The 17,847-nt window shown below is 39.9% G+C and overlaps 2 protein-coding genes across 3 annotated transcripts in view; one reads left to right on the plus strand and one right to left on the minus strand.

The window, feature by feature from the left end:
• Positions 1-16: 16 nt before the first annotated feature.
• On the minus strand, positions 17-9,947 carry spg7 (SPG7 matrix AAA peptidase subunit, paraplegin). The gene is made up of 17 exons (XM_030414761.1): positions 9,350-9,947; positions 7,159-7,261; positions 6,981-7,070; positions 6,636-6,877; positions 6,386-6,525; positions 5,946-6,048; positions 5,720-5,845; positions 5,402-5,564; positions 4,547-4,720; positions 4,335-4,459; positions 3,995-4,097; positions 3,742-3,852; positions 3,511-3,626; positions 2,677-2,833; positions 1,888-2,051; positions 1,569-1,646; positions 17-1,475 (listed from the first exon to the last, which is right to left on the minus strand). The coding sequence occupies exons 1-17, from the start codon at positions 9,566-9,568 to the stop codon at positions 1,269-1,271; spliced, it is 2,421 nt and encodes an 806-aa protein (XP_030270621.1). The 5' UTR covers positions 9,569-9,947; the 3' UTR covers positions 17-1,268.
• A 2,595-nt stretch (positions 9,948-12,542) lies between these two features.
• The window catches only part of ankrd11 (ankyrin repeat domain 11), a 114,483-nt gene continuing 109,178 nt past the window's right edge, over positions 12,543-17,847 (plus strand). For both annotated transcript variants that reach the window (XM_030414673.1, XM_030414674.1), the window contains exon 1: positions 12,543-13,002. The gene's annotated coding sequence lies outside the window, so the exon portion shown is untranslated. The remainder of the gene's footprint in view (positions 13,003-17,847) is intronic.

Raw genomic sequence — 17,847 nt, forward strand, 5'->3', positions numbered from 1 at the left:
CACAAACAGCATCAAGTAATATTTAAATAAAACTTTATTTTAATATTAGCAACTTAATCCTTTGGGACTTCACATTCACTTGTGGCAATCAAATGTATTCACAGCCGATAATACAAAGACTTTTTTCAAAGAATACACCAACTCTGCTATCAATATGTATGAGTTATATCAGCCGTTTATCATCAACATGAAACAGCCTCAAACAAATAAAATGCTGTTTCCTCACAGGTACACATTTTAATGTGTAATTATCCACAGCAACTCACTACAGTTTGTTTTAAGTCTTCACCGCAGCTCACTTGAATACCAAACACAATAATGTGGACCTTAATATGTTTGTACAGATGCACGTCACCTGAATAAATGCAAATACATTTGGTGTATGTACAAACAGTCACCCTTAAAGTCAATAGAATGATTCAAGTTTCAAATGGCTAGCTGCTAGCTGCTCCCTTGCTCTGTCATTTGCAGAAGTGAAATAACATAAACACTCAGAAGCAGTACTTGAATCCACACCTATATATGCTACAGTATGCTTAAGACAGAGCATATAATGTTGATTTTGCATAATATAAGTGTTGATTAAAGGGCTTTTCTATACCATCTGTACTTTGGGCTACTTAGAAACACCATCCTTAAAAAAGGTGCAATATGTAAGAATTGGCCATCTATCAAATTCATCCTCAAAACAGACAGGAGGAAGCATATCACCTGGATAACTGCTAATCGCTGTGAAATGTAAATGCCATTGACTAGTTAGCTCAGTTAGCCATGCAGCTAATGGTCCAGAATGTAAGCTTGGAGGACCAGGGGAGTGTTGGTGCTGCCGCCGCTAACATGGGAGCTTTGGACTGGTTGTCATGCCAACTTCAGTAGATATCTCTTCAACACAATACATAGATATCATTAACTTCAAGTGTTTTCAGATAAAATTCTTACATATTGCACATCTAAACAGAATTGTTTCTATTATTTTCATTTACATAATAACATGGCTGTGCAGCAAGCACATGAGTCAATTGATGGAATTCCTCCCCAAACCATTCTCCAGGTTGCACTGGTTTGTTTAGGCCAGAGCTCATTAGAAATTATGTTTGCACAAAAACTCTGGATTGCAGATTTTAAAGAAACTTGGCAAAATTCTATGTGTGGGCATATAAAGTTTCAAAGTGCCAAATCTATGCCAGGCCAAGAAAACTCACCCAGCCCCTCATGGCCCCCACCAAATGCAGCTGGTGGAAAATTATTCCGAGACATACATTTTAGGATCAGGCAAGCTGCGGATCTACTTCGTCCTCTCTGTTTTTGCGGGGAGGTGGCTGAGGTTCATCTTCTCCCGTGTCTTGTTTGTCCCTCTCAGCCTCCACCCAGCTCTGTGGGGCGATCATCTTCTTGGGCCCATGAGGGGGTGGACCCAGCAGGGCTTCAATGTCGTCATAGTTCACCACCTCACGCTCTAGCAGTGCATTGGCCAACTGGAAAGACAGACCCGGAATGGTTTAAAACTAAACCAAATGTAATACAGAAGAGCTGCACAGAATTTCTGATCAGAGAAGGGAACAACTGACCAGTGTCAGCTTATCTTTGTTGTCCAGAAGCAGCTTCTCTGTGTGCCTGTAAGCACGGGCTATCAGCAACTTAGCCTCCTGAAAGGACAACATTTACCGTCACATCCATACATTATGATGACACGCAACAACATTCAATGTGTTTTGGTCAACATTAAAACAGATTATAAGAAAATCTATTTCGGAAAACCTTCAAAAAACATTATGGCAAAATCTAAAACAAAATTGATACTTTAAAGTGATAACCAAAACTCATTATGTCAACATTTACAGTTGCTACTGAGGGCTAACAGAGAACTCATTCAATTTTAGAACCCACGTGGTCCATCTGCTGCTGTAGACCCTGGCTGAAAGGACGACGTCCAACGGCACCTTGCTCCTCCGTCTCCGGGAACGAGACCTGGCCGACGCCGTCACACATACCATATTGCTTCACCATGGAGTATGCCACACGTGTCACTTTACGTAAATCATCTTGAGCTCCTGGGGACACAGAATGACGATGATTAACCCTGAGTTATACTACACAGTATAAGGGAGTAGCTGTATTAGGATGATCCTATTCAGAGATGAACGTTCATTAGAGTTCAGTACAGAAAACTATGGAGCCCTGGGGTGGCCATAGAGAGAAAAAGAAAATTGCAGAGGACATATGAAGGCTATGTTTTGCTAAAGGAAGAGTGATCCAACTCATTCCCGTGTTTTGGTTCATTTGCAGACATGAGATAAGAGCATTAATCCAAGTCTTATCTTAAAATCTTGATTTTAACCAGCCCTAGTATGCCTTCAAGGATGAGGGTTGGTATAAGCTATGACTGTCAAGTAAATTGTCAGAAAAGAGAGAAAAGTTTTAGGTAGATTACTTTTAGTGAAGCATTCGGGTCAACTTGATTTTACAAACACCTCGCACATATCTCTCTTTTTTTTTTAAATTTATGGTCTAGCTGACCGTGTTGTTGAATGAGTTGTGAGTTTTTATGCAAAATTCAATGTAGTAAACATTGTATATATATCATATTTTGATAAGAATGAGATTGAGGAGGTGTCTCTGAGGAAATTATCTGAAAGCAATCAGCAGGATAAGTGAGTGATGCTGATTGGAATGAACCTGTTGTAACTTTGTTGAAGGTGATGGCTTCGGCAGTTCTTCCTCCCAGTGCCATACACATCCGCTCAAACAGCTGCTCCTTGGTGAACAGGTACTGGTCACGAGGTAGGATCTGGGCAAATCCCAGGGCTGCGTTAGTCCGCGGGGCAATAGACACCTGAAAAACACAACGCATGAATTCAAAGGTTTTCAAAAAGGTTTGTTTTGGGATTTTTTCATCCACATTTTCTTAATTGTCTTTCAGTGTGCATGAAATGGGTTTTGTTTTAGTCATCTTATCAAGTCTTCCTGGACTGACTGTGATCAGCAGAAAGAGACTTTTGACCTCAGTGGTTGCTCTCTCATAAATGTACGGAGGCTGAGGTTGATGGCAGTCCAACTTGCACCCAATCAAGTAACAATCTACATGTTAATTGAGTGCTAAACATCTAACACCTAGTCTGATGTCCCGGTCAGTGTCATTTTGACACATAGTCAGATGTGTGAATTTGAAAAAAAAAAAGATGCAGGGTACTAATGCTCAACCTTGAAATGACTAAATGAAAAGGTGTTGCATATAAAGCTCTAGAAGAAGACTGGTCCTGATGGCTGCTCTTAAATTTTTTCTTTAAATACGGTGTCGGAGAAGGTTTTAATGGAAATGTTCTCCTAATCTCTACACTCCAATATGAGCCTCGATTCAGCCACACTTTGGAAAGTGCCAAAACTTTGTTTTATAGGAAGAATCTGATCATGGCGAAATATGACAGACTTATACAGACATTATAAAACAGACAGGACGTGTCTTACATTTCAAATGGGAAGCCCTCACTACATCGAGGAGCAGCGCGTTACCTTCATGACGGCCTCTGTGTGCTCAAGCAGCCATCCCACCAAGGCGTGTCCAGACTCATGGAAGGCGACCACCCTCTGCTCCTCTTTAGACAGGATCTTACTCTTCTTTACACTTCCTGAGGACACACACACACACACACAAATGTATCAGATTCCGTTAGAGTGGTAACTAACACAAACACAGATTTTCATTTTCCCAGACAAGGCTACTGTTTGTTTGAATCGTCGTACCTGCTATCACTCTCTCCACTGCATACTCAAAGTTAAAGGTATCGATGGACTTGTACCCCTCTCTGGCAGCATGCAGGGCAGCCTCGTTGCAAATGTTAGCAATGTCCGCACCTGCAGAGACAAAGTGAGTTGGCAACAAGATCACATGATCAACATATAGAAGAATGACAGATATTTGTTGACCAGGAGCTGATGTTAATTTATGCAGGTTTTGTTTCACATGAGGACAAAATATTAGAGTATGTATATATACCGCTGAAGCCTGGTGTGAGCTCAGCCAGACGCAGAGAGTAGGAATTAGCTGGTTGGGTCAGCTTCAAGATCTTCAGATGCTGCTCGAAGATCTCCTTCCTCTCCTGAGAGATGACGGCAAAAATGAGATGAAGAAGATTCAAGTGACAAACTGGTTTAGTTGTCCTGATATTATAAAGTTTGTTTGCTTGAGAATATATGATGGAAGAGCTTAATACTGTAGCAGGGCTGTGAGACACGATGATACATATTGAATGATCATAGGAGAGGGTCTAGGATTCATTAGTAACGATGTCACTGTTCAGTTAAGGTCAGTGGTAACTGTGAGAGCTCAGGACTACCTGCAGTGTGGGCAGATCTATAAAGATGTGCCTGTCCAGTCTGCCCGGTCTCATTAGAGCATTGTCCAAGATATCAGCTCTGTTCGTGGAAGCAAGGACGATGACATGGTCCGTGGTTCCCATTCCTGCAAAAGAAGAAGAAGACAAATGCAGGGATGTATTATTCTGTCCGAAAAGTCATCCTCTGGTAACAACCGAGATGTTTTACTCACCATCCATCTCCACCAGCAGCTGGTTGAGGGTTTGCTCCTCTTCGGTGTTGGAGAAGCCTGACATGTTGTTGGAGCGCTTCTTTCCCACAGCATCGATCTCGTCAATGTAGACGATGCAGGGTGCTCGGCCTCGAGCCTCTTTGAACAGACTTCTGACTCTCGCAGCACCCAAGCCTTAACACAAACACAATATTAGTCACATTTTAACTGAGGAGAAAGACAGTATTCGTGTTGGGGTGTAAATAAGTACACTTACTCAAGCACTGTACCTTGTACTGTAATTGTGAGCTACTTGTACCTTATTTGTGTATTTCCATTTTTTTGCATTTTTGGACCACTACATTATGTGGTAACTTTAATGCAGCATGTAATCTTCACGGTAGCTAGAGTCAAAATGGTGCATTTTTATATGATTGATTCTGATAATCAGAAGATAGCTGAATACTGGATACAATGATGAGTCTATCAAAGGATACAGTATAAACATACATGTAAATATATGTATAATTTACTTTTGCATGTACTTTTGATACTTAAGTACATTTGATGTCAGATACTTTAAAACTTCTGCTCACTTTTATCAAAGTCATATTTTGACACAATATCTTAAGCCGAGCAGTGAAGCCTAGAATCCAATATAGTTATTTCTTTTAGCAATAACTTGTGCGACAGAATTCATTCAACATCAACTATCATTTGTTATGAAGTATACAACAAGAAAAGTATGATTTTATCAATAAATTATAGAAAATTCCTGCACTGAAACAAGGGAAGAGACATTCAGTCTATCACAAAATCACTATAACCAACATTATTTACTCTCATACCGAATATTGCAGTGCTATCTTTACCTACCTCCAATGACCTCCACAAACTCAGAGCCAGCCATAGCCAGAAAAGGCACCTGGGCCTCAGTGGCTACAGCCTTAGCCAGCAGGGTCTTCCCACAGCCTGGAGGCCCGAGCAGCAATGCACCCTTGGGAACTTTGGCTCCCAGCTGGAGGTATCGTTCTGGACTCTGACACCAGACACCATCAATTAAAGGTTTTACTCATGTGAGAATGACACAAAGTACTTCAGTTTATAAAACTGATATTGTGGTAAAGCCTTAACTAGAAGAACCATGGCTAAAGTATTATACAATACCCACATATTTTGATGCTGGTCTCTTACCTTGAGGTAGTCAACAAATTCCTTTACTTCCATCTTCGCCTCATGCATGCCTGCTACATCTTTGAAACTCACACCTTTACCCGACTTGCCGTCCACGACAGTGAACTTGGCCATCTTCAGTTGATTCTGTAAAGTAATATGCAGTTCATACGATGGTGAAATCACTGGAAAATATTAATCACCTTAAATGTACATGTGCCAATCTGCATGTGTTTGGATTACTCACGAAAGCACTGAAGCCGCCCTCTCTGCCACCCATGCCTGCGAGTCGAAAGACATACCAGAGAATGGCCACGCCAATAGCAGCCATTCCCAGAGCGTAGATGGCACTGCAGAGTGAACACATGGAAAAACATTTCATTGAGTCTTAAACACTTTTTTTTACTTCAAAGTGGATGAACATCAAAGTTTAAGACATTTAAAATACAGAATTGTTTGCTAATTTCTCCAGTGTTTAACGTTCCCACAAGAGACCATTAGGGGATTATAGTTACAGCACATAATGATGAGACCCATTGGTTGTTACTAATGAAATGAATAAGACAGCTGACAAGTTAATTGATAATTACTCTGGATGGAGATTGCATTCCTTCCAATTGCTCATTAAACATTTGCAGGCTGGGTTTCTTTGGATTTAAAGTCTGCTCTAAGAAAGGTTGTTCTTACTTCCCGAAGAATCCAGTGCGTTTGTAAGAAACCGGTATTCTGTCCTTGCCGTCAATATTCAGCTCTTCTTCAGCAGCTCTCAGCTTCTCCTCAAATTTGTCAATGTTGGCGACCTGCATTCTGTACGTGAGCGCAAGCCTCTGCAAAAAAACAAAAAACAAAAAAGGTGAGAAATAAGTAAGAAGATCTGCTGTAAAAATACAGAAAAACAATGCTAATAATGTGTTTCATTAAATCCGGCACAACATACAGGCCTTCCGAAGATGACCGCTCCAGGATGAAGGTTGATTTCTACAATGTCACTCTCGGGAATGACCTGCACACGTGACACCTCTCCCTTGGCCAACATCTCATTGACAAAGTCATTCCAGGAGATGTTACCGCCGCTGCTATTAATTAAGTTCAACACAGACATGACGACTGCTATAATGATGAGGGTCCGCACGCGCTCCCGGGACATCTGGTCATTCTGCTCTCGACGCTTCTTCTCATCTGAAAGGTGAAGAAGATTATGGGACACGAGTATAATAAAAGGGAGCAGAGAAAGAGCAGTGAACAATTAGGTGTCAGGCAGCTAAAGCAGTTCATCACTTACCTTCATCTTCCTCTGGAGTTTTTCCCTTTGGTCCATTACCTTTATTTTTCTCTTGTTTAGATTGAGATGTACTGAAGAAGTTTGTTGCCCCTGAAACAAAGTGTTTTCCCCATCAGTAGCTATAAATAAAATCATAAGTATTAGTATGTATATAATCAGACTAAAACTGGGTGTTTACCTAATAGATTTGCCACACCGACAGGGTTCCTCAACAGGCTGTTCCTGATTAACTCTTTGCTGATTCCGACCATGGCCGGACTCAAAGGTCTGTGGAGAAGACTCTAAAACAAGAACATTGGGACAACATCATAAAAGAAAGAAATGATGACAGACAGCAAGTGAAAACATTTGCTGTTGTTTGCACATGCATATGACTATTTCATCACAGTACCATCATTTGAGAATATATATCAAGAAAAGGCATCAGGGTGAACAAGTTGCAAAATATCAACATATCGGATATTGGCAAAAATGCAATGATATACATCCCTACAATACAATGCATTTACAACTAGGGCTGCAGGTTATGGAAAAAACAATCTTTTCACATTCTGATGGGTCTTTTTGCTAATTATCTTGTGTGGCCTATTCTTTTCCAGGACACCATGGTGGAGTGGAACCCACTTGGTGATGGCTCAGCCTGCTCAGTCCTCCTCCTGGATCCACACTCTTCACAAATATTCTATAGAATTTACTTATATTACTGACAGATATTCTGTGAAATTTGTAAACTGTGATCTTGCTGTTCAGTACTGCACATGCACCATCTATTGCACGTCTGTCCGTACTAGGGGGGTGCCAAAATATCGATACTACGATATATCGCAATATTTCGTCTTGAGGTACGTTATCGATACACTGGTGCCAAATATCGATATCTAAAAATGTAAAAAAAATAAATAAATAATTAATGAAAATGAAAAAAAAAATTTGGCCCACCACCACCACCCCTCTTCGGAGGACAGCTTTATCTTTATTCAAACATAGGTATACAACCAAATAAAAAAAAAAAAAAATGGTTTAAGTAGCTCTGAAACCCACACATATAGATATTTAATGATAGTTGTAGTCAGTGTGTGTGTTAAGAAGAGACACTTGGCAATATACTCTTTGTTTACTTGGCTGTCATTCATGTGAAATTGATTGACAATGTTTTGTAATTACTGTGAAATGGATTCAGTGCAGTCAATAAATTCTGAATTTCTTCAGAGACACAGATATCGTGATGTATCTTGGATGAAATTTCTTGCAATATGTCGATTATCGCAGAATCGCTGTGTCGTGATATTATCGTTATCAAGGGCAAAATATTGTGATGGTATTGTATCGCGAGGTACCTGGTGATACCCAGCCCTACAATTAATTCAATGGTTGTATTGTCGTATTCACTCACAAGATGTCACCAAAATCACACTGTCCCTTTTAAAATCTTTTTTTAGAAAATGATGTAAGTGTATCGAATCGTATCGTTGGCTGAATATCGTGATATATATATCATATCGTGAGCTGAATATCATGTATTGTATCGTATCGTGAGATTAGTGTATCGCTACAGCCCTAGTCGGTACGTGGCTCTGCCTGAGGTTTCCTCCATCTTTTTTTCCCCTTTTACAGGATTTTAATTTTTTTTCTCTCTCAATATGGAAAGCTCTTCCTCACTTGAATCGAGAGTCTAAGGACAGCAGGTGTTGTTCACTGTACATATTTTAAAGCCCACTGATGAAATGTGATTGTGATTTTGGGCAATATATATAACATTGATTTGATTTGATTGTTTTGACAGATATTAAGACTGCAAAATAATTCACAGTTTTGTATCATGATTTTCATTTTCAGTGGAACAAAAATAAACAATTTAAATCATGCAGATGTGACATTTGTTGAGGTCAACCCCAAACAAACATGTTTTCTTCCATCTGTAGAATGAGATTTGTTGGCCAGGAAATCTTTGGAGCACTACAGTACTTCATTATCATGCTTTTTTGTCACACAGTTTATCAAGATATGATATGGATATTTCACTTGGCCATGATGTAACTGTCCCGCCCTATTTACAATCGTGTATGAGAAGAAAAGAAGGATCTAGCTAAATATCAGACGTAAATCTGTTGAAATCATCTTGGCTACAGACATAGAAACACATCCACAGGCGTTAACAACCGATGTGGATGCAGGGGGTTGTCCTGTCCTTGTTATAAAAAGGTGCCAACAGCTCTGAATCAAAATCTCGTCGTTATTTTCTTCAACAAAGTAAAAAGTACTCACATCATGTAAGTTACTTACACCACTAACATGTATCACCACCGGAAAAGGACACAATCCAAACCTTTCTCGTTTACTGATAGATTGTTTTATTTTTCTTGTCTTACCTGAATGACTTTCTGTGGCTGGCTTGTAAGGGTCCGCACTGACTTCGACAGAAGCATCTCTGTGACACTATCCCATCTGGACAGCACATTATTAACACTGCTGCTGGATGTCGACTTGTTTGCTAATAAATGAGAGTTTCGTCTGGACAGTGTCCACAACAAAGCTCTACTGTGTTTTCTACAGAGGGCAGCATGATGCTGCAACAACATAGCTGACATATTGTCACTTATAATGAGTACGTTAACTACAAAATTGCAATGCCATAGCTATCGGTTTGCTATTAAGCTGAAATTAAGTGTTATGACACGCCTGTTTACCTCTACCTCCGCTCAGCGCTAGCTAGCTAACTTGCTATGTTATTCAACTGTGCAACCTGGCAAAGATGCTGCCTCGACATCAACACGGCAACTATCCACTTCCGGAGTTCCTGCTCACAGAAAATTAAGCCAAAAAAGAGATACGCATTTGGTCTAAATGTGATTTTATCCTCATTGTCTGATTAGCATTGGAGTTGAGGCTGGAATAAATATGTGCTGAAGATAGAGCAGTGCAGCTTAACACATCTCGAAGACTTTCAAAACATCTTTGTCCCGAACTTTGAACTTCAACCTTGCGCCGTGCTCTTCGAGGAGCTACTGGCTGCGCGGGGGTTTGCGCAAAGTTTACGCAGTATTACGTATAAGTCCTGCAGTCCGCAGTCTCACATAATAATCAGTCAGTTTTACAGTAAACTGTAACGTAGATTTAATAGATTATTATTACTGCTTCTGAACGCTTATTTATTGTTACATTAAAGGTTTACAGAAAAGTTAAATTGATCATGAAACTGATCACAGTGCGTGTGTGTCCCCAGATGTAGTAGTACTACATTTGGGGACACAGTAATGTGATCAGTTTTTTCAGCTCCTTGTGCCAAGTGGCAGTTTCATGGATGCAATAAACCTGTGTACAATTTTCAGGTACTTTACTTGAGTACTCTGACTTTTCCGGTCTTGCTGGTGGCCAGTCACCAGTTATTTATTACTAGTTACTTTGCAGATTCTGATAATTCAATGTTTGAAGGTTATTCATTGTGAAGTGTTAGCAATCAGATAATTAGAATCAGAATCAGAAATCCTTTAATGTCCCGCAGATGGGGAAATGTGTTTGTCCCAGCAGCAACAGAATATTACAGAACAAAAACCAATAGCAAAAATAAACAATATAATCAAAAAGGGAAGAAATAGAATAGAATAGATGTATATACATATTTACATGATATAGTGCAAATGTTGTGTTAGCAATCAGATAATGTAGTGGGAGAGACATTGTGTGAGAGGCTGCTGCATTGGAGCCAAAGTAGAAAATGTTTTAATTGAATCGGCTAGGGCTGATCTCTACCCCTAATCTGCACATCAGTAGGACAGTACAAAAATGTTAGAAATACATAACATTATATAGACGTTATTTTTCCAAACACTAGATAAAATATCACAATTGCCCTGTTTTAGGGCTCGGTAATACATTAATATGATATTGTTATCGTGATTGACAAGACTATATGTCATATTAAAGTTAGAAAATGTATATATTGTGACAAAATTGATAACTTGGGGTTTTAAAGGCTGTATTACAGTACAGTGATGTAATTTTCTGAATTAATCAGACTGTTCTACTTCTAATACTTGCCTTTGCCCACTTAGTCATTATATCCACATAACCCTTGATTATTTTCCAAAGAAATCTCATTGTGTTCATATTTTTTGAAAGTACCAATAGTCATCCGTAAAATATTGCTGCAGTATCAATATTGTGATATTTGATTCTGTCACCCAGTCGAAGATTTAAAAAATATTGTGATATCGGTGTGTATGGTGATACAACCTTAAGCTTAACACTTTAAGGCCATATTGCCAAGCTATTGTAGAAAGCTGTTGAAAAATAAGCAGAAAAGTACAGCTTAAAAAAAGACATTCTTACTAGATAATAAAGAAAATAATGTTTCATCTTCTAAAGTGATTTTTGAGAATATTAGGCATATATGGACTAAAACCTAATAACTAAAAGTGTGCTGACATTGTAAGAATGCTCCAGCAGAGTGCGCTGTTGGTCGACTCTGGGTCCAGTAGACCTGGGTCCGGTTAGATTTAGCAAAATAAATGCATACACAGATCTTGCTGTGAGTTCGGAGACTCATAACTTGCAAGAGGCATCACACAGGCAACTGTGTGCGATGCAGGGCCAGCTATTTGTTGGTTTTCTTTCCAAATAACCACCACAGGGAAGTACTTTTAATGATGACTTCCTCCTCTTTACTAGAAGGACCGTCAGTCAATGAATCAGCTAGAGGAGTCTGTAGTAATTGCAGTAATAGGCTGGTGATCATGCCGGTTGCTGCCCCTCATATCCTTGTCGCTGTTGTAAATAATCAAAGCAATGTCATAATAAGTGACGTGTACGGGTCAGTTTGAGTGACATATTCAGTTCACCAATCAGAGTCGAGAGGTTTTATTTGAACCAATGAGAGGCTTCCTTACATCCTTTCGCGTTTCAGTTTGACCATGGGTGCGTCAAGTTTGTTCACCGGCACACTCCGTTTTCTTGCAAACTCCGCCTCGTCTGACCGAAAACCAGTGTCTGAGGTCTGACCCATGCGCCGCAAACAGAACTTATACGTTCAGTAGACCATTATATATCGCAAATAACCCACTGAAACAAGTGATTGTACGTTTATGAGAGGAGATTAAACGCGTATTTACATTTAGTACGTTGTTTGTGTGAATGCCTTAGTAGCAGCTTTGCAAAATGCTTAAAACATATGTATTGTATTTGCACAGAGTACAAACGCACGTTTGCATTTGAGATAGCACGTGAAGAAACTAAAATATTTAACAACGAGTCAGACTAAATAGCGTTTCATGTTTCAACAAATGTAATAAACAAAGTCCAGAAATGTAGAAAACGAGTGCACTCGACGTCTGTACTCCATTTCCTTTTCTTGGTCTCCAACTACATAATGGAGTGCGGTCGCTTGAGTTTGAAACTGTGAACCTCGGTCAGCCACGTTGGCGCTCAGCTTGTATTTGTTGTGAAGGGAGAGCGGGATGCTGTATAGACCCAAAATGGCGTCTGTTTCATCCTGTGCAGAAACTGTATCCGCCCACTGCTCCAGCGCCAATCAGGACGGTCGTTTCATTCCCGAAGCGTTTCCGTCCCGAGCGTCCACACACACTGAAGTCAAAGGCCGCTCGAAAACCGCTCGAATGGGTTGGCGGAGAGGATTAAACCGAAACAAAATATGATCTTTTGATGGTTTAGATTCACCCAAGCAAGCCTACCGTTGTACAAATGGAGTGTTGAAGGTTTGTAGTCTGTGGTGAAGATCAAATAGCTACGCTGTAAACGAGTATTCGTGGATATTTTATTGTTTTTTTCTTTGGGACCTCTGTTTGCTGGTGTGCACGGTTTTAACAAGCTAGCGCTAGCCTCGATTCTAGTGAGCTGCTTTTGAGCTGCGATGGTCGTCGCGAGTTTATGCGGATGTCTCCGGACCAGACTATAGTAAACCAACGACAACAAATGGGATCATCCAGCATCGGCCGAAAACATCGCGGCGTAGACTAATCATTACAGATTCTTATAATTATTTGACTTTGTGGAAATTCAGACAGAGGTAAGTCGCATTTTCACTCGTCTTGCATAGCTAATGCGTTAATAACAACAAACTGACTGTTGCTGCCCCCGTGGCTAACTCAGTTTGACTTGCAATATCTTAATTTACTAATTATTTCTAAGCATGACTATGCCTTATGTATGCTTCATGGTTATGTAATTTGTAGTCAATGGAAATGCTGATCTTTAGCTCGCCGTTCTACTTCTTGAACGCAGCCTTTTTATGCTAAGCTGGATTTGTCAAAATGCTGATAAATGCTTCAAAAAGGCATTCATTTCGTGCATTACGCATAGAGGTAACATCAGATTTCACAAGTTGTTCAAACAAATCAAATTCAGCTATGGTACATCAATGCCCATGTGTGATTGGATTGCAACTGACGATGTGTTTATGTTTTATAATTGCAATTAAATGTATCGAGGAAGCAACTAGTGTTGCATACACTGCTATCGTACATGCACGTATACGCACATGCATAACAACAGATTCAGATCCCGGGCAATATCATCGAAGGTTTTTTCCTAGAAGTAAAGGGGAATTAACTTGCAGTGTCAATCTACACTAAGTTTTCGAGCATACTCGGGATAAGCTCTAATGGGCACTTCCAATATCCCAGACACAAAATATCATTACTTTTCCCACGGGAGTGCAATCATCACATCCAATTGTTGACCCATTTTTGTTTATCCAAAGCAATAAAGTGTACTTGGATAGTGTCAGAATAGTCTATCTGCATTTCCGCTTAAGTGTGCACAGCATCATGAATTCCTGTCATGAAGCACTATGTCTTGTCCATGTGCTGGTCTGTTCCAGCACATAACCACAACAGATGTGCTACAAGACTGGCAATAAGGCAAATAATGAATTAGATTGTCATAACTCAAACACATGAAGAAAATGTGAGTGTGTTTTGTGGGAATATTCAAAGATCCGTGCTTTGAAGTGTCTGTGTACAGTTGGATGACTAACAGTGGGCGGTATGGATAGATAACTGTCGTAATCACTTAAGTTAGTTCAATGGCGTGCCTGTGTTTTCTGTGTTGAATAACATGTACTTGAGGGAAGATGGTATACATGGTAGGACTTGAGATGGGCTGTAAAGGAAATGGAATATTGAGGAGAAGCTCTCCGCTTTGGTGCAGTACCAGTGCTGAGGAAAACACTGCAGTGCCGCTGGTGGTGTTTTCCACCAAGATACTGAGAGTGTTTTAGCTTGTTGGGGCGTTCATGTTGACTACACTGCAGAGGCAGTGATGCATATCTCTGTCCCTTGAGCTTGCGTAGGTCCTATTTCTCTGCACTATAATTAAAGCCTCAATTCAAATGGTATCACATGCACTATTCAGTTACATATGCAGATCAAGATGCGTGGGATTTAGATGGACACTAGGCATTTTTGCAGAATTCCTTACACGTAGTATTTCAAGTACATTACAATGCATCACTGATGTGTTTACATTGTGAAAGTAAGACAGCCCAGATACAGAAAGAGAATCTCTGACGCTGCGGTTTCTCTTCAACATATCAACTGGAATCAGTCTGTCAATTAATTGAAAGTTTTCTTTTTAACATTACATGCTGTACACTTACTTTTCACGTGCCTTTTAGGCAGTGGGAACTTGTGTGTCTATATTTGCATTGTTTTGTTTTGGAATCCAATTCTTTATTAGTGTTAAATTCTATTTTGTTTATTAAAGTAAGCAATCCAAGATATTAGTGAGGACCTATAGTTGTGTGTTCCTCTTAATGAGGCATGACTTAATGTGATACTGATGTTTTTAAGTTAATGCAGCACATTCATTCTTTCTAGTTACAATAATGCAGGCTTATTGAGGTGTTCATGTAGGTCAAAATAATGGCAAAGTGATTTTTTTTTTTACGTGTCCTACAGCTTTTCATTTTCCTTGAAATCAGTGTTTTCAAATGAACACAACTTAACCAAATAACACATTTCTTCACATTTCTTACACATGTCTTCACATCAGTGGCATGTACATTATGACGTATTGATGGAAATTGTTTTTTTTTTGTTGACTTGGTTATATGGTCCTGTTTAATGCTGCTTTTGGTCGCAGTGAAAATGTTGTTTTTGAAATGCTAAACGTCAACAAATACAAAACAATCCTAGGCAACCATCACTGAAATCTACAATTCTATAAATGGTATGATACAAAAAAATGTTAGTGTAGCCATCTCTTTATGTGCAACTGAGCATAAATTCTGATTTTAAACAGAATTTATAGATACAGAGAAAAGGGAAATGCTGTGCAGAATTCCAATGTTTAATTTGGAATTCATATGTCAGTGTTATAAATGAAGCTTTCAAAGTCTCAAAATATTTGGTACATCCCTAGTCAAACTATACCGTGTCGTGAGGATAAGTACCATTTTACTTGACACTTTTGAACTGCATGTCCCATCTGCTTCCCATTAGTGATGGCTAGATTTGACCCCTGTTCCTATAGTATAGTAGTAGTACCAGAGAATTAGGCCTTGCCCTCTGCATTCAACAGGAAATGGAGTTGAGAAAGGTCATGAGATGTGATTGTAGCTTGGGGTTACACGTTTTGTGTTAAAGATAGTCAGCTAATGTTTCTATGTTTCTACCCTTATACTGCTGTGGCTGTGTGCTTGTGTCTCACAACTCTTCATATTCCATTAATGGCCGTATTACCCAGATACGGGAAATTTGCTGACCAGTGTGGACCACGCCACAGTCAGTCAGCCTCTGGGTTGCTTGCACATCAGCCCACTGTGACGGTGCTGTAAACAAAGTGTTGTCGTAAACATGCCTGACTGCACCGCTTCTCCTCCTTGATCTTAAGGAATGGATTTTAGTTGCCTGAATCTTAGGTGACCTGTCTTGTTTTTTGTTTTTTTTTCTAAAGCAGAGTGAAGACAAACTCAACTGGGTCTTGCATTGTGGTTGAAACACAACAAGATTGTTGTTATTGCTGTTTTTTGGTAGCTTGACAGAAGCATTTGCTGACGTCAACCTGATGATCATCGATAAGCTCTCAGTATCACTGAGTAACCCACTTGTGCACAAGTATTGATATGACAAGATATAATACCGTCAAACCTAAGTGAAAGTAGAAATGTCATCAAAACATGAAGAGCATATCAAGGATAATATACAAGAGAGGGCAGGGTTTTTAAAAAGCAGATGCAGAGAGAGCACTGCAGCATTAGCAGAGTAGGCATAAAGCTTCAGAATATGACGCTGCATAGCAAGTTTACAGCTGCATGGTTTACTGTGTTCTCTTAAATGGACATTTATCTGCCTATGAAATTTACTACACCATCCAGCAAATGTTTTGAATCCATCACTGTCAGATTTGGTAACACTGAGCTTCATGTTCTTGGTGAAATTCTTTATAGCAGCATTTTAGAAATGATCTCACCACCCTCAGCATGGTGCTACAACAGTTAACGGAAAGTGTGGCTATGTGCAGCATCAGTCACATTCCACTTATCACATAATAAGAGTAAGGAAAGTTGACAGGCAAAATGATGGTGGAGAATTTGTTGTCAAAGCGATTAACTAAAGCACCTATTGGGTAATATTTCTGTAATATTTAAACCCAATACTAACTGAGAACTTGATAACATTACTGAGGAAAAAAGAGTTGGTTACTTCACTGAGAAGTTAGAGGTGTACAGTCTGTTGCCTGCAGCTCTTCACACAACAACCTTGTTCCATTGCTCTCAAAGACTATATAAAAGTACACCCTGGTGTACTTGAAAGTGATCTGCTGTCAAAAAATGCAGAAAATGGCCGATATGCGCTAAACTCACCAAACACATTGCCTTTCCTGTGTTTAGCCTCCTTCAAAATAAAAGTTAAATGTCTAGTCTGTGAAGCTGCAGCAGGAGGAAATGTTCTGTTAGCAGTAAATTAATTCAGAGGTCTACGGATGGTGGGCATCGTTTCATGTAAAAAGCCGGGTGTAAAAGGTATCACTGTTGTTGTGGTGAGCCTATGAGTTGGTGGGAAAATTGCGTCACCGTGGCAACCCTAGCATGCTTGTGCTGTTGTAAACAGGAAGCAGTTTGTCTACTCTGTGGGTGGTTGCCTACAGAAAACACTATGAAAGAGGGAGGAAAAAAGTGCTCCTCTTAACACTATCTTTGTCAGTAATGCTATTTTGTATACAAAACATTGCAAGCAGCAGTTTTTTCTCTTTTCGTTTGTTGTATTATTAAAGTCAGTCAGTGCGTTTACATGCACAGCTTAGTCAGATTACAGCCATAGTTCGACATTGCTGCTCAATCGGACAACTGCAATTATCTGAGTATACATGCCAGTGAGAAAATCGAATTACTGGCCGTAAGCATGTCATACCCCGGTACGCTAGGTGGCGCTGTACCGCTTTCAACTAGTGTTAACGGCGCACCTCCGGCTGACCTCTTGACGTCACCAGCTGCCTCGGCATTCAAGAAAGATGGCGTACGAAGAGCGAGACGAAGCTACATCTTTGTACACTTCATATATGGTGTACATGATAATTACACAAACTAGGTGCACTCTGGCGCTCTTTATTGCGGTGATTTCGGAGGAAAGCCGCCGCCGCCACCGCCATCGCCGTCCGTCTACTTCCGGCTCACGGCCCCAGGGAAAAATCTCGCGCCTGCGCAGAACGCAAAATCCGTTCCGATCCGCTGGAAACGTATACATGCAGGAGTAATGCGACTATCAATCGAATAATCAACGTGGTGTAATTCGACTATGAGAAATCCGATCCGGTCCGATTTTAGTCAGACTAAGGTGTATACATGCATCTTAAAGATCCGTTCATAGTCAGACTAACGCAGTAATTCGGTTTTCTTGAGTGTCATGTAAAC

This window comes from Sparus aurata, chromosome 4 (genome assembly GCF_900880675.1).
Source record: "Sparus aurata chromosome 4, fSpaAur1.1, whole genome shotgun sequence".
Lineage (NCBI taxonomy): Eukaryota > Metazoa > Chordata > Actinopteri > Spariformes > Sparidae > Sparus > Sparus aurata.

What these genes read in the sequence shown, in the direction of transcription:
- spg7 (XM_030414761.1), bottom strand. Translation starts at nt 9,568, where the DNA reads ATGTCAGCTATGTTGTTGCAGCATCATGCTGCCCTCTGTAGAAAACAC. An exon ending in CTTCAACAAAGTTACAACAG is followed by an intron (nt 2,052 to 2,676) that starts GTTCATTCCAAT and finishes CTGTGTCCCCAG; the next exon opens with GAGCTCAAGATGATTTACGT. An exon ending in ACAAAGATAAGCTGACACTG is followed by an intron (nt 1,476 to 1,568) that starts GTCAGTTGTTCC and finishes CTGTCTTTCCAG; the next exon opens with TTGGCCAATGCACTGCTAGA.